This window comes from Aegilops tauschii, chromosome 2, assembly GCF_002575655.3.
Source record: "Aegilops tauschii subsp. strangulata cultivar AL8/78 chromosome 2, Aet v6.0, whole genome shotgun sequence".
Classification (NCBI taxonomy): Eukaryota; Viridiplantae; Streptophyta; class Magnoliopsida; order Poales; family Poaceae; genus Aegilops; species Aegilops tauschii.
In genome coordinates this window covers 53722238-53737900 of record NC_053036.3, presented here as the reverse complement: position 1 = coordinate 53737900, position 15663 = coordinate 53722238, and the positions used below count along the sequence as shown (strand labels likewise).

General features: G+C 47.4%; 2 protein-coding genes and 1 pseudogene across 4 annotated transcripts; all 3 read left to right on the top strand.

The window, feature by feature from the left end:
* The first annotated feature begins 3758 nt into the window (after positions 1 to 3758).
* Positions 3759 to 9395, top strand: LOC109766574 (uncharacterized). 3 transcript variants are annotated; one of them, XM_073507942.1, is made up of 4 exons: positions 3877 to 6323; positions 6754 to 6863; positions 7391 to 8341; positions 8790 to 9395. In XM_073507942.1, exon 1 carries the CDS (start codon positions 4140 to 4142, stop codon positions 6120 to 6122), a length of 1983 nt encoding a protein of 660 aa, XP_073364043.1. In that variant the 5' UTR covers positions 3877 to 4139; the 3' UTR covers positions 6123 to 6323; positions 6754 to 6863; positions 7391 to 8341; positions 8790 to 9395. The 3 variants fall into 3 exon arrangements, with proteins under 3 accessions (XP_020180946.1, XP_073364043.1, XP_073364044.1); XM_020325357.4 differs by lacking the exon at positions 8790 to 9395 and having other exon boundaries at positions 3759 to 6323; positions 7391 to 8531; XM_073507943.1 differs by lacking the exons at positions 6754 to 6863; positions 7391 to 8341; positions 8790 to 9395 and having other exon boundaries at positions 3877 to 5795; positions 5909 to 6182.
* Positions 9396 to 9784: 389 nt separating this feature from the next.
* On the top strand, positions 9785 to 11315 carry LOC141041525 (lysine-specific demethylase JMJ14-like; annotated as a pseudogene).
* A 1619-nt stretch (positions 11316 to 12934) lies between these two features.
* LOC109766575 (galactinol synthase 2) lies at positions 12935 to 14537 on the top strand. Its single transcript, XM_020325359.4, has 3 exons — positions 12935 to 13372; positions 13461 to 13922; positions 14016 to 14537. Exons 1-3 carry the CDS (start codon positions 13067 to 13069, stop codon positions 14217 to 14219), a joined length of 972 nt encoding a protein of 323 aa, XP_020180948.1. The 5' UTR covers positions 12935 to 13066; the 3' UTR covers positions 14220 to 14537.
* Positions 14538 to 15663: the final 1126 nt, after the last annotated feature.

The window sequence follows — 15663 nt, the reverse complement described above, 5'->3', positions numbered from 1 at the left end:
CGGCGGCGAGGGGGACCGGAGGCCGACGGGGAGGGAGGCGGCGCCGGAGGCGGGGGTCGCCGGCGGGGGCGGTGCCCGGAGCGGCGGACGGCGGAGGCGAGCACGGCCGGCGGGGGCGCACCCGAGGGCGGCGGCGGCGGCGAGGAGACCGGCGGGTCGGCGGCCGGCGGCGGCGGCAGCACGCGCGGGCGCGGGCGCGCGGCGGCGGGATGGGCCGGCGGGCCCGATCCGGGCCCGGCGGGCCTGGCGCGACGGGATCGGCGGCGGGGTGACGTGGCGCGACGCCACTGGCCGGGAGCGGCGGCGCGTTTGTCCGGCGGGCGCTGGACGCGTCCGCCCGCGGAAAGGGGAAATTAGGGTTTCGGGAGACTGCGATTTCGTTTTTCGGGATGCCCACTTATAAGTAGGTAGAGGGAGCTAGGAGGCTCCAAATGAGGTGCGGTTTTCGCCCACACGATCGTGATCGAACGACCTAGAGCATGGAAGAGAGTTTGGTGGGTTTTGGGCTGGTTTTGGAGGGGGGTTTTGCTGGACACTCAAATGGACTTTGCGGATGCCCGGTTAACCGTTGGAGTACCAAACGACCTCCGAATGGAACGAAACTTGACCGGTAGTCTCCGGGTGGTATATTAAGACCACTTGACAAGCCTCGGTCCATTCCGAGAAAGTTTGACACACGCACACGAAAGAAAACAAGAGGGGTGCACCGGAGGAGATAGGAGCGCCGGATTGGAAAACGGACAACGGGGAAAATGCTCGAATGCATGAGACGAACACGTATGCGAATGCAATGCACATGATAATATGATATAAAAATGCATGACATGACAAAATACAAAACGAAAGACAAAACCCGACAACGGAGGGAAAATATATCACATAGCCGAAATGGCAAGAGTCGGAGTTACGAATATGGCAAATTACATGCGGGGTGTTACAGAATAGTACTAGTAGCTGTCCACGTTATCAGGTTACACCACCTCGTTTCTTCCTTCTGACTAAAGACCTTATATGCTGCTTTTGCCATTAATTCAAGGAGAAGGTTACTGAATGAACTATAGTATTGTTTGATTTTTTAATTTTTTTTACATTTACTTGCTATATGTTTCAGCCATCACAATCCTTCTCCTTCAACGGTTGGATCATCCTGTCCTACTGAATGACGGTATTGTTTTAGCCTCCTTAATCACCCCAGCCTGGAGTGTTTCATCGTGGAGGTGAACAAAACTAAGAACCAACGTTGAGATAGAAAATGGCATTTAGCCCAGTAAGAAAAATATGCAAAAGGTTGGTTGGACTTTGAAATATATACTTCCGGCTACACATGATAGAATTACATCCAACTAACAACTTACTATCAAAAAACCACTCCGTCATCTTAGGCGCAAGAGACTTTTGAGCTAATAATGCTAGGACCAGTAATCAGATCAATAATAATGTGACAATTCTCGGTTTCTGTTAGTTCATTCAACCTATGTACACATGTGTAAAGGTTCTGTTGCCACATTCAGTAAACGATTCAGGCGCCGTCATACCCAGATCAACAGCAGAGACCGGATCACTGAACCCGCCCTCCGAGTTAGCTCCGTCGTGGCACCCAGAAAGAGACGCAAGAGAGGGGGGATGCGGGTGTACCGACGAAGTGGGTGCCGACGGCGACGGCGACGATTGCCTGGCAGGTGCAGAAGGCGGCGGCATGCGGCTGCAGCAGGCGCTGGGGCACCGACCCCGCAACGTCTCCCATCGCGCCACCGCGGAGCATCAATTGGGGAGGTTACGCCGGGGGATCCCGGCCGATGGCCTGGCGCAACTCACGATGCCGACAGGAGGAAGGAGGAAAAAGGCATAGGCGCACAGGCGGAGCGAGCGAGACCAGACCTGGAGAGAAAAGTGAAAAAAAAGGAACTAACGACGGGATCGCGCATATCCAGCGACCGAAGCGTGTGAGGCCGGATCGGACGGAGATCAGGTCGTGTGGCGATTTTGCAATTGGGCACAGGGTTGCCAAATACATATTTCTAATGACAATAAATATTTTTGAAACTACATGAAGCCACTTGTCTTCTATAACGAGTGACAAAAAATACTTGAAAAACGGTAAGCTTGAGAGGACTTTAAATCGGGACCTCGCACTTGCAGCATGCAAAGCTAGCCACTCGCCTTGAAGATTCCTAGTGATGATAGACAGCGTTATGTATTTAAGTACAAACAATAACTTCATATATGAATACAATTTTACAAAAAATCGAAACATTACTTTTAAAAACTGTGAACAATTTTGAAATGCAGACCATTTTTTTAAATGCAAATAATTTACGAAATTCCAAAAACATTTTTGGAAAATGGGACACAATTTTATGGAAATCCAAATACTTTTAGAAACATGTGAAGAACTTTATGGAATTCTGCACATTTTTTTAACAAATGCGAACAATTTTTTTAATCACGAACTTTTTATAAATGCAAACAAATTTGAAAATTCCAAACATTTTCTAAAAATACAAAACATTTTTAAAATTGTGACAAAAGTTATAAAATATTAAAATATTAACTTCTGGACATTGTTTTTAAATGATGAACATTTTTAAAACTCCAGAATATTTTTTTGAATATTTGAATATTTTAGAAGTAACTTTTTGAAATTTGTGCACATGTTTTCAAAAACATAAACATTTTTTTAGAACGCGAACAATTTAGAAAGTACAAGAACAGTTTTTTGAAGTTCCTGAATATTTTTTGAATTGGGCCGGCACAAAATCTCGCCATGCACCCCTTCCTCAGACGCAACAAACAATCTTGGTTTTGATTTGCCACGTCAATAATCCCGATTTGGAAGCACCCTCAAGGTTAAAAATAGGACCGAGATCACAGAGTCTCATGTGCCAATTTCCGGCATTAAATGTCAGGGTTCAATTTAGCTTTCGTTTACAAGTATATGGTTTGTTTGGACTTTTTCCATTTAGTGGGCACCCTTCTGGAGGGTCTACCTAATGGACCGCCCGGGGGCATTCCAGTGGCGCATCCCGCAAGAACAAAAACATTGCCTGCGTTTTTCGTGTTTTTTGCTAGGTTTTATAAAATATTTTTTTTCTCACGTGAAGTACACCATGTGAAAAAAGCATAGTTGTGATTCTTAAAGAATGAAAAGCACAATTGTGCTTTTGCGTGAAGCACAGTTGTGCTTCCCAAAAATTAAAAAAGAACATGTGTGTGTTTTTTTTTGAAAAGCACAGATGTGGTGTTTGTTTCTGTTTAGATGGTTAAGTTTCTTGTGATGAAATCAACCCAAAAAAGTTCAAGTCCTAGACTTAGCACTGACGATCGCATTTTTCCGAATTCATTTTAGACCCTCGAGCGATGTGCGTTCAGTGAATGGAGGCGTTCCAGTCGAGTGCAAAGACGTCTGTGGTGACTTCGTCGATCTCAAGATGTTGCGTCGGTTCGGTATCTCGGAGGTGCTCATAAGGATAGAGTGAGTGTGCACGTTCATATGGTTAAGTGTATGTACGTGTATGTGAATATCTATGTTTGTTTTGTGTTTAAAAAAGATTGTTTTTTTTCAGAAATGAAAAAAGAGAAGGTGGGAGTGAGAAAAGGTACCCGTTTCGGACAAAGCCGCTCCCCTGTGCCGATCCACAAAATGAACAGACGGCCTGTGGCGGGTCAGCACACAAACTGGGCCGCGCTCCAACAAACGGACAGGCCGGGGCCGCCTCCATTCCACCTCAAACTCGATCGCGCACGGACGCCGCCGTCTCTCTCCTCTCCTCTCCCAGACTTGACTGAGGCACTGCCTCGCCGCGCGCCGTCTTGCCGGCGGACACCCACTGCTCACCATTTACCACCACTACCCTGCTCCCCGCCGCCTCCCCTCCTTCCACAGCACCCCCCTCCGCATCCCTCCGTACCAAGCAGAGGCCGGGCATCTAATCCAGCTCGAGGCTGCCGGCGCCGAGCCGGCGCTCTCGGCGGCGCATCCTCCTTGGCTCGGTACCCCGCGCTCCTTCCCGGCGCGCGGATTCGCGGCACATCCACTCCGGCCACCGCGGTGGCGCCGCATCCGGCGTCCTTTCGTCTGCGTCGCCGCCAGCCAGTGGCGCACAAGGTGTTCGACGTAAGTTCCCTGAGGGAGTTCTGTTATGTTCTTGGCCAGACGACCATCTGGGTTGTCTAATATCAGCAGGCTCTGCATTCTCCACACCGTTTCTTGGATACTCTCATCGAGGCGGGCACGATTCAGTGGCGGTAGCGATGATGCCACTGCGACTTCTCTCTGCCGGCTGTCAGATCTTTTCCGCCCAGTCCGGATGGACATCAGCCGTGTCATCTTGCGGGCACTTGAATCCGGTACATGTTCGGAGTCGGTGGAGCTGGAGAGGCTTGACGTCGAGCTGGATCCTTTTGTTGTCAACTTGGTGGTCCGTGGCTTGTCGGACTCAGAGACAGCGGTGCGGTTTTACTTGTGGGCAGAGTCCCGTCCGGGATTCGATCATAGCCAGTTTGCAATAGCGTACATTGTGAGCTTGCTGTTTGTAGATGAAAATTTTGCTCTGTTGTCGGAGTTCCTGGGGACAGTGAGGAGCCAAGGGGTGGCACTGCATCGATCACTATATCGGATCCTTTTGTCTGGCTATGTCCGAGCTGGCAAGTTTGATTCGGTCATAGAGACATTTGATGAGATGGTCATGTCAGGTTGCCGTGAGTTTGGTATCGACTACAATAGGTACATAGGTGTTCTAATTAAGAACTGTTGCTTTGATTTAGTGGAGAAGTATTATGGCATGGCGCTCTCGAAAGGTTTTTGTCTGACTCCATTCACTTACTCAAGGTGGATCTCTGCATTGTGTCAATCAAGTAGGATTGAGCTTGTAGAGGAGCTTCTGGCTGACATGGATAGATTTGGCTGTTCTCCAGATATTTGGGCTTGTAATATATACATCGATTATTTGTGTAAACAGAACAGGTTACATGATGCACTGCAGATGGTAGAGAAGATGCGGGGGAAAGGAACCAGCCCAGATGTTGTGACTTATACAACAGTTGTTGGCTGCTTATGTAACAATAAGAGGTTCTCAGAAGCAGTTGGACTTTGGGAAGAAATGGTGAAGATGGGCCTTAAACCAGATGTTGTTGCCTGTGGTGCACTGATCTTTGGGCTGTGCAAGAATAGCAAGGTTGAAGAGGCTTTTGAACTGGCATCAAGGATGTTAAGTCTGAACATAGAACTGAGTGTCTCAATATACAACGCCCTAATAAGTGGCTTCTGGAGAGCTGGGAGCATTGATAAAGCCTACACCATCATATCATTCATGCGGACAAACGGATGTGAGCCAGATGTTGTTACATATAATATCCTCTTGAATCATTACTGCACTATAGGTATGATAGAGAAAGCTGAAAAATTGATAACAAAGATGGAAACAAGCGGTGTAAATCCTGACCGATACAGCTATAATCAGCTGTTGAAAGGGCTCTGCAAAACTCATCAACTGGACAAGGCATTTGCTTTTGTTTCTGATCATATGGAAGTTGGTGGGTTCTGTGATATTGTATCCTGTAACATATTGATTGATGCATTTTGCAAGGCCAAAAAGGTAAAATCTGCACTGGAGCTGTTCAAGGAAATGGATTATAAGGGAATGCAAGCTGATGCTGTGACATATGGGACTCTGATCAATGGTCTTTCCAGTGTAGGATACTATAATATAGCTGAAGAACTTTTTGAGCAGATGCTGAAGGCTCAGATTGACCCTAATGTTAATCTGTACAATATAATGCTTCATCACCTGTGCAAGGTTGGTGATCTCAAACGTGCTCAGAAAATATTCTCGCATATGATTCAGAAGGAAATCTTACCTGACACTGTTACTTATAATACACTCATATATTGGCTTGGAAAAAACTCAAGAGCAATGGAAGCCCTTGATCTCTTCAAGGATATGAGGACACAGGGAGTAGAACCAGATAGCTTGACATTCAAGTATTTGATCAACGGCCTCCTGGACGAGGGAAGATCTACACTAGCTTATGAGGTATGGGAATATATGATGGAAAATGGAATCATTCTCGACAGAGAAGTTTCTGAAAGGTTGATAAGTGTGCTTAAATTGAAGAACAAGTAGCAGCCAAATTCTTGGAGAGGTTTAGCTACTAGAAGTTGTCCTGCCTCTGCCACCTCCGTGCACCTACCTCCAGAGCTTCAATAGTTGGTTCTAAGCTCGTCACTTTGCAGTTACACACAACATGGATGCCCTCCTCCCTTTATGCATAGCTGGACCAGACGTCCAGACCACGGCAGACACGTGAAAGTAGCAATGGACAAGGTAATCCTCCTTTTGACCTTCTGATTTATGGGCATTGTGCTAGCCTTTGAGATGTAAACAGCAGACATTTACAACCTCTGTTTCAAAATAAGTGTTGTGGTTGTAGTACAAATTTGAACTATAATCACAGCACTTATTTTGGAACGGAGGGAGTAATTGTGAAGCAAAGGTAATCCTGTTGAACAAGTGGACTGTCTAACATTTATTTTAGACCTGGAGAGCCAATATAATCCTTGTTATAATAGCTAAGAATCTTTTCAGATTCTAGCTGAAGACATACACCTGATAAACATTGCCAAAAGCAATGTAAGGTAGTGAGGACTTTATAAATTCTTGTTTGATTTAAGTTGGTTCATGCCTAATTTTTTCGTATCTCTCGTACATGCATATTTGTCCAATATACTGTATAACACTTCTCTAAAAATCACAGGTGTCGTCTCCAATGCATCTACAACATGTTTAATGTTGGTCCTGAGTTCTCAACTTTTTTATGAGAAAATCTGCAAGGCTGCTACCTTCAGCATACAATATAATCCTGAGGTGCACATGACTTCTGGCACTACTTTTCATTCAACTTCAATTGAATAAAGTGAAAGACAACATTTCCACCATAAAACCATCAAGTTGTAGATCTAAATACCTCATCACTATATAACAAAACAAATTACTTCTATTAATACCTAGATTTTCTGTTGTGGAAGTTGCAACATCAGGTGTATCACATATGTTATTAGCAGCTAGGTTTAGAAGAATATAAGTCTGAAGCTTTAAACATGGATCAGGTGCATCACATATGTGCTATATATAACTCCTATGCTATAGTTTGGATCCACACTCCAGTGTTTCATGATCATTGTAGTTTAGCTACTTGAAGCTGCACTTAACATATCACGATGCGAACTGAATAGACAGTACTTCTGCATTGCATGTAACTGCTGTCAATTTGTCCCTATTTTTGCCGCCTGTACCAAATGAACTGACTGACATCTTGCATTTCCATGTTCTTAGTCCACTTGACTGTTTATTCTTCCATATCTTTTTGTTCTGAATGCAAAGTATGATTGCAGGGCAGGAACAAGAGCTTCTTTCTGACTTTCCATGATACAAACTTCTCTGCACGTGAACAGGCTATATTCAGTTCTGTAGGCAGTTGCAATGATTTCATCTATATCCCTAAGGGCTCCTGGATCTGAATAGTGAATACTTCAAGAGTGAAGAGTGTGAAAATGAAGTGTCTTGAGAAAATAGTCTTATATCCTCCAATGACAGGTACCTTTGGGGCATTCAGTAGAGTTGCTTACCGTTGTACATATAACATGGTGGCAGTACTAGAGGAAGGGCCTGGGAAGAGGATGTTTGGAAGAGGATTGGAAACTATATTTGCCGATCGAAAGTCCATCATTCCTGTGGTCATTTTGTCATAGCAGTCGCCTATTGCATCACATTAGATGTGTGGTATGCAACATGTTTTTCGAAGATGGGGCCATTTGTTTTTCATGTGCAAAAGACGTTGGAGAGCTATCCAACTGGAGCTGATTCAGGAGGACTTGCTGATGGTGGTCGTGATACAGATCCTTCAGCTACCGAGTGAGCAAATGATGGCGTAGTTGTGTACTTTCCTCTGCTGCTGATGGGCTGCGAGAAATAAAATGAATCACGCGGAACCCTAGTGTCAGTCAATGAGTTTCTGTACACGATGGGCTAGCATATTTCTGAGTGGAAAGAGTGCTGCTCTCCGGACACCACCACCTGCAGGCCACATCATGATCATATGGCGCTTTCTCGAGGAACCCAGGACAGACAGTTGGGGTTGAGTCAAAAGGCAAGAGGAGCTAAGCATCACTTAGGTGACAAAGGTGCAAGCCTTCTGGCCTGTCATGTCGTGGCACTTTCAAAACTGTTGAGATCCTGGGACCAGATGATGCCAGACGTTTGAAGATTTCTCAATCTATGCTTGTCTTCATCTCCGGCACTGAAACAATGTAGAATTCAAAATCAGATTTTGTTTCCCTGTGGAGGTTGAGAATTTTGCCTTTTTTTTACGTCTCAGTTTTGATACTGGAATAGACCTGCAGTGCCTGCTGAGTGCTGACAAGGAGAGTTTTGCGGTAGTGTTGACAGCCAATCGATGTTGTATCTGTTGTAAAGTATCATCCCATAAACATACAAATGAATCACATCAGTCAGGGTTTTCCCCATGAATCTTAATTTTCTACTGTGTTGTTTCATGTTCCTTAATATTTTTTGTTAATTTTGCAACGCTCATGTATCTTTGCCTGCCTTTTTTATCATATTTTTTAGGGATTTTTAGATTATTAGTCAGATAAACTATTTTGGTAGAGCTGTCTTATTGCTAATCTCTGCGGACATGCAGCATAATTGTTAACATGAGGAATCATTCTCCTCCTGCATTATGCAAATATATTTGCACCTTCATCCATGTTCATTCTGAATTTCTCTGTACAGGTTACACAGTTATCTCCTTCTGTTCTGAAATGAGAAGGAATTCCTGTTTACTGTGTTGTTGAGAATCCAGGCTAGTTCGTTCTGACATTACCACGAGCTTCCCATTCTGGGTTCAACTGTGGCTTCAACTTTGCAGAGGCTGTAAATGTCGCTCCATTGGACTGGCTGCCCCATGGACAATGCCAGAGATCAGAGATCAGCGGCGCAAGACGTAGATATCACATGACAAGTTATTACCTACAAGGCTACAACTGCACAAGCAGCTCACAGACAGATTTGGATGAACCTTCACAACTGCAAGAGTGGTCAGAACTTCATGTTTGACAGCCAATCGACGTTGTGTCTGTTGTACAGCATCATCCCATAAACATACAAATGAATCTAATCAGTCAGGGTTTTCTCCCTGAATCTTAATTTCTACTGTGTTGTTTCATTCCCTGAATCTTAATTTCTACTGTATCTTTGCCTGCTTTTTTCTTTATCTATTTTTTTGTAGTTTAGATTATTAGTCGGACATACTATTAGAGCTGTCTTGTTGCTAATTTCCGCCAACATGCATCATATTCGTCAAACATGAAGAATCATTACCCTCCTGCATTATGCAAATATATTTGCACCTTCATCCATTTTCATTCTGAATTCATCTGTACAGGTAACACAGTTTATCGCCTTCTGTTCTAAAATCAGAAGGAATTCCTGTTTACTGTGTTGTTCAGAATTCAGGCGAGTTTGTTCTGACATTACCATGAGCTTACCATTCTGGGTTCATCTGTGGCTTCAACTTTGCAGACGCTGTAAATGTCGCTCCCCTGGACTGGCTGCCCATGGACAATGTGCTGTTGAGCTTACAAAGATCAGCGACGCAAGACATCAATATCACTTGACAAATTATTGCTCACAAATGCACAAGCAGCTCTCATACATGGATGAACCTTCACAACTGCAAGAGTGGTCAGAAGGAACATATATATGGCTGGATACCTGTGGAAAAAATGGAGTGCTCACAAGTGCAATTAAGGTACTTCATTCTGGCCTTTATTATTTGTCAGTTCTCTCTCAAAGAAATTAACTACACGTTTGGTTCCAATGTTTTAGACAAGAATTAAAATGGAATGTGCAGCCAGGGAGGCGAATGCTCTTTTGCAATGTAAGAAGATGAATCAGGATTATGATTCACCATTGAGTGAACCGCGAATGCTTTCATGCTTTTATTATCTTCATTTATCTGCTGTCAGTTGCCAATGCTCGCCAAACCATTTTGCTTGCTTAAACCATGAAAATATTACAGGTTCATGTGAAATGGACAGAGAATCTGTGTGGCACCAGTACAGTATGGAGGAGCTAAATGCTCTTGTTGCAAGAGAACCAGCTGCAGTGTAGCAGTGGAGACAGTATGATGTAGTCTTTGCCAATCTATTTCTATGCAGCAGAAGAAGATGGACTTCATTCAGTAAAAGCACAGAATTATCTGGATCAGTTATCGATGCCAACAGCGATTGCGGCTTCGATGCCTGCCAGGAGCCCAGGACCTTGGCAAACCAGCGCCCAGCGGGATATCCGAAGTGCAGAATAAATGTGTTGATCTGAAAGGTCCATCAACTAGTCCTAGAACAGAAGAAGAGCCAGTATGTAGTTCTAGCGCATCAAATGCAGCATGCTAATTTCTCAAGCTCTACATGCGGTGCTTCCGGAAAGCTTGGTGAGGACAAGATGGTCATGGTGTGTGAGCCCCTGGAGACAAGTAATGCAGCTAGTTCGAAGTCCCAGTGCAGACAATCATCTGAGTTACATGTCGTCGAATACCAACAGGTCTACCCTAGCCTCCAAAACTAGTAAGAAACTGTTTGGTATTGACATTGAATACAGGGTGGCCACGGCCCACGGGCTTGTCCTGCACCGGTTAGTCAGCGCTGGCGGAAGCTTCTTCAAGCCAATCTGATGAAGTCTCCAGCCAGCAAAATCAAGCACCGGGCAGTACTAGTAATAGTTTGCGGAAACTGGTGCAGCCAGCCATCAAGCCATTCTTCCCAAAGGTATACACAGTAAATAGTGTGATGAGTGTTTTGTTTTTCCATTGTGTGTAAAAACGTTAAAAATCAAGAAAACGACATCTTTGCAGGATTTAGGAGTCGATTGACGTTTCACGGCGCACCAGATCCACGAAGAACATGCTGCTGCATCTCAGAAGCTGTTGATGCTGGGCCTGTCGGACCGATGTTTAGGGGTATTTGCAATTCCATGTACCTCCTGTTTTCATTCAGTGTCTTGACCCCATTTGCTTTGTGTATGGGTCACACGGCAGCTTTGTTCCCAGATCAATCGCAGATGGCTGATGGCTGTTGTGTGTGGAGGAGCTTCCTGAGGTTTCTCTTGCTCACGCTTCACCAACGGAAAGTTGGATAGGTTGAGCTGGGAAATCTGGCGTTCCTGCGTTATCATCCAGTATAGCGAGTTTATGTATAAGTGTCAGAGTGTGAGCAGTGGGCCTGTATATCTCTCTAGGCGGGCCAGGCCTGTCAGTCCGGAGGGGAGGAAAGATGGGCTGGGCCGGGCCAGTACTGGACGCGCGAACTGAACCACAACGCGCGCGGTATCGCTCGTCTCCAAATGGTCGATCGGTATGAATAACATATCCACCTCCACCTCCACCTCCATGATTCTCCAAAAAAGAAAAAAAACCTCCACCTCCATGGATAGGGCGGCACACGCGCAAGCGCCGCGCCCCGGCCACGCCCACGATCTATACCCATAGGCGACCGGCGACGAGAGAGCTGTCAGCTGCCCGTGCAAAGGAACCAACGAACAAACCAGACGAGCTCAGCTCAGCCTACCTACCTGCTATAAACCATCTTCGCTGCCAAGTGCCAAGCACGTTGTGGACTGCGCTTTCGCCGTCCAAATCTCGCTCGCCGGACACCCGCCATTTTCCCTCTCTTTCATTCACTGATGACGACGAAAAACCGCTCGACGGACCGCATCTCGACGGAGGGCGACGTGGCGTCGACGGGAGAAAACAAACACGTCTCTTTGCTGCCGCGTCGGCCTCACGGTGTGGTTGCACTTGTTAATTAATTTCTTAATTAACCGGTCACGCACATCAGGTACGTTATCCGGGAAACAGTGCCGACGCCAACTGCCGCACCGGCCATGAGCTGACCAGTAGTACTACGTAGCACTAGCTGCCGGTTGAGTGCGTCCAAAGGAGTTAGCTGGGATCTGGTTCGATTCTTCTTCCACGAAGGCCGGGCATGCCTACGTACCCTCCTCACCTTGCATCGTTACACACTTACACGTACGCATCACCAGTACCACTATACGTGTACTACCTTGCTCTGGATATATAACAGTATGGGTCAATTTGATCATGGTTACATTATCCTTAATAACCTGATAACGCACCATGTCCTTGGTTCATTTGACCGCGGCATGTGCTGATTAATTATCTCGCCGTCCGTCGATGCCTCCATCCACATGGTTTCCTGTGCATGGACCAGGCCTGAAGGCTAGCTCGACCGGCCAAGGTTACGTCCATCACCCGGCTGTCGCGGAGACATTTTATTGCGATGGATGCAGGCTGATTTGACAGCACATGAAGGCGTGGGAAGAAATAAATACGGTGTAGATTTCACCGGACGCGTCTCCATCGCGAGGTCGGTTGGAGTAGCTAGACTGCACTCCACCAGGAAATTTCACCCTTCCTGAAACCGATCGACGACATACCTCCCGGGCTCCTGCTCCAATTGGAATGGAAATCTGGAATGGGTCGGTGAACACTATCCGGATTGGATGATAGTATAAACCGCTTCATTATCTCTTGCCACTTAATAGACTAGTAGTAGTAGTAGCATATACCAGAGTCAAAACAGAATATGCCATCCGTTGACAAATCATACAACACGGTAAAAAATGGACGGTGATTTAATATCACGCCCAAAATCACTGCTTACCCTCTCTAATTAAGATCGTGAGTTACCATACAACATGTACGTCCCAGATAAAGCATGATATAGTATCTACAATTAGGGAGATCTTCTGAAAAAATCCACCCAGGGGTAAAAACGAAATGAACGGGTGATAAAGTCCTTCTCAGACATTCCGATCGAGGCTCCTTTTTTTACGCTTTCCATTCCGACCCACCCACGCCCCGTTGCCTATATAAACACCAGCAGGCACCACCACCAAGCATCCATCAAACAAGCGCAAGTCCACAGCACACAGCAAACACATCTCAATTCTCACCCATCCTTCGAAGCAAGACAAGAGAGACCGAGCGAGCAATGGCTCCCATGCTCAAGCGGATCGCCGAGGACGAGCCGAAGAAGGCAGCGTACGTGACCTTCCTCGCCGGCTCCGGCGACTACTGGAAGGGCGTGGTGGGCCTGGCCAAGGGCCTCCGCGCCGTCAAGTCGGCCTACCCGCTCGTGGTGGCCGTGCTCCCTGACGTCCCCGAGGACCACCGCCAGAAGCTGCTCGCCCAGGGCTGCGTCGTCCGCGAGATCGTGCCCGTGTACCCGCCGGAGAGCCAGACCCAGTTCGCCATGGCCTACTACGTCATCAACTACTCCAAGCTCCGCATCTGGGAGGTACGTGCAACACCTACTAACTAACCTCCGCATCTTGGATCGATTGATGTTGATCTTGACGACGATTATGTATTTGGTGTACGTACAGTTCGTGGAGTACGAGCGGATGGTGTACCTGGACGCGGACATCCAGTTGTACGACAACATAGACCACCTCTTTGACCTGGAGATGGGCAGCTTCTATGCCGTCATGGACTGCTTCTGCGAGAAGACGTGGAGCCACACCCCGCAGTACGAGATCGGCTACTGCCAGCAGTGCCCGGACCGGGTGGTCTGGCCGGAGCGCGACCTCGGCGTGCCCCCGCCGCCGCTCTACTTCAACGCCGGCATGTTCATGCACGAGCCCAGCATGGCCACCGCCAAGGCCCTGCTCGACAAGCTTGTCGTCACCGACCCCACCCCCTTCGCCGAGCAGGACTTTCTTAACATGTTCTTCAGGGACGTGTACAAGCCCATCCCGCCGGTGTACAACCTCGTGCTCGCCATGCTCTGGAGGCACCCCGAGAACATCCAGCTCCACAAGGTCAAGGTCGTCCACTACTGCGCCGCGGTACGTTGCTTTGGTCTTTGTCATCGTCCTTACACATGCAAAGCTTAATTTAAATGTCTCGCCTGATCATCATGATCGATGCTTCCATGGCAGGGTTCCAAGCCGTGGAGGTACACCGGCGAGGAGGCCAACATGGACAGGGACGACATCAAGATGCTGGTCAAGAAGTGGTGGGCCATCTACGACGACGAGAGCCTCAACTACAAGCCTGCCGCCGACGAGGCCGCCGACCCGCTGCGTGCTGCCCTCGCCGAGGTCGTCGCCGTCAAGTCCTTCCCGGCGCCATCAGCTGCGTAGTCGTCGCCTCCCAGTTAGGCGTATGTTCTAATAAATACGTAGGAATCCACAATCAGAGATTTCCTCAGTACGTAATACTCGTCGTCGATTTAGTATCTGCACGTTTTGGTATTGTAGATCAATCGATCATATACAGTGTTCCTTTTTTGATTGAGGTGCGGTCATGGTGTTTTTCTTTTTTGTATAAGGAAGGATTTTGTAAATACGTATATGCACACGGTTGGTGTAACTATATAGATCGACCTGCTATACGTACGTATGCATGGCTGATACCTTTTTGGAATGGAACTATGTAAGCTAGTAAGATATTTCCCCCCACTACTTGCTTGTAGATTCTGTGGTGTCACCTGTGATCGCCGTATCCCTTTCTATATTCATTGGATTGGTGTTCCCCTTGCCGTCTACGTGCCTTGAGTTTGTCCTACTTTGCGACCAACTCCAACTAGAGTACTACGTAGTAGAGTAGTATCATCTGTTGGCTCACTCGATCAAGATCAAGCGATGGAGACAAGGCGACCAACCAAAACGGGAGATGGTCCGTTTCTTTCGCTTGGACTTAGCGCGCGTCCGTCGCTCTCCGTCGACGGCGAGGGCTGGCCGGTAGCGAGGCGACGGCTGTCCTGCTTCCTTGTCGACGTGAAAGGCTCCGTCCGCCCAGTGGCCCGGCGGGACGACGATGCTCCTGTTTCGTCCTCGGCATGTCCAAATCGCATCGGTGGCGCGTCCATAACACGGCCGCGACAGCCTGCCAACTTCCGCGGGACCGACGTCGTCGTCGCCGCTCCTACAACGACTGGTTCCTCGTCCAATTCGTCAACACTCCGCTAGCTGCTCCTTCCCTGCGAGCCATGGCACGGGGAGGAGAGGGCCTGGAAAACGTAGCTAGCTTGCCGCCGGACGAGGGCGAGATCGAGCCCCGCGGTCAACTATGGACCGAGCCTGGATTTGATTTTTGATCTGCGCGCGCGCGGGGGACCGGCGTGATCGGGATGCATGCAGGGCTCTGGCCGGCCGGTGCACACGTTGCATTGATCTTAGGGCAACTCCACCGCGCGATCCCAAAGGGACGTCCGTTTTGTCCGGATTCTGTCCGATTGGGTAGGACAATGGGTCGTGTCCGGGCATGTCCTGGGATGCGTTGGCAGTGCGCCCAGCGCGCGGCCGTATCCGTTTGCCCCATCCTGTCCGCAGGGGCGGAGCCAGGATTTGAACATAAGGGGGGCGAAGCAAAATTCTTGACATAAAAGATGGTATATCACAGTATATTCAGTCTCTTGATAGTCAATGATAAAGCATATATATTTTTTGGAAGTACCAAAAAATATGATAATTCTAGGCAGGAATGTTGGAGCTTGAAGATGAATCAATTGGTGGGAAAAAGTATTTACCCCATTAGTTGTTGTTGGCTTTCACTTCATATTTATAAAAAGGATACACCCTCGGA

Coding starts and splice junctions, on each gene's coding strand:
- LOC109766574 (XM_073507942.1), top strand. CDS start 4,140: ATGTTCTTGGCCAGACGACCATCTGGGTTGTCTAATATCAGCAGGCTC.
- LOC109766575 (XM_020325359.4), top strand. CDS start 13,067: ATGGCTCCCATGCTCAAGCGGATCGCCGAGGACGAGCCGAAGAAGGCA. Junction 13,373..13,460: donor CCAAGCTCCGCATCTGGGAG/GTACGTGCAACA, acceptor GTGTACGTACAG/TTCGTGGAGTACGAGCGGAT. Junction 13,923..14,015: donor TCGTCCACTACTGCGCCGCG/GTACGTTGCTTT, acceptor CTTCCATGGCAG/GGTTCCAAGCCGTGGAGGTA.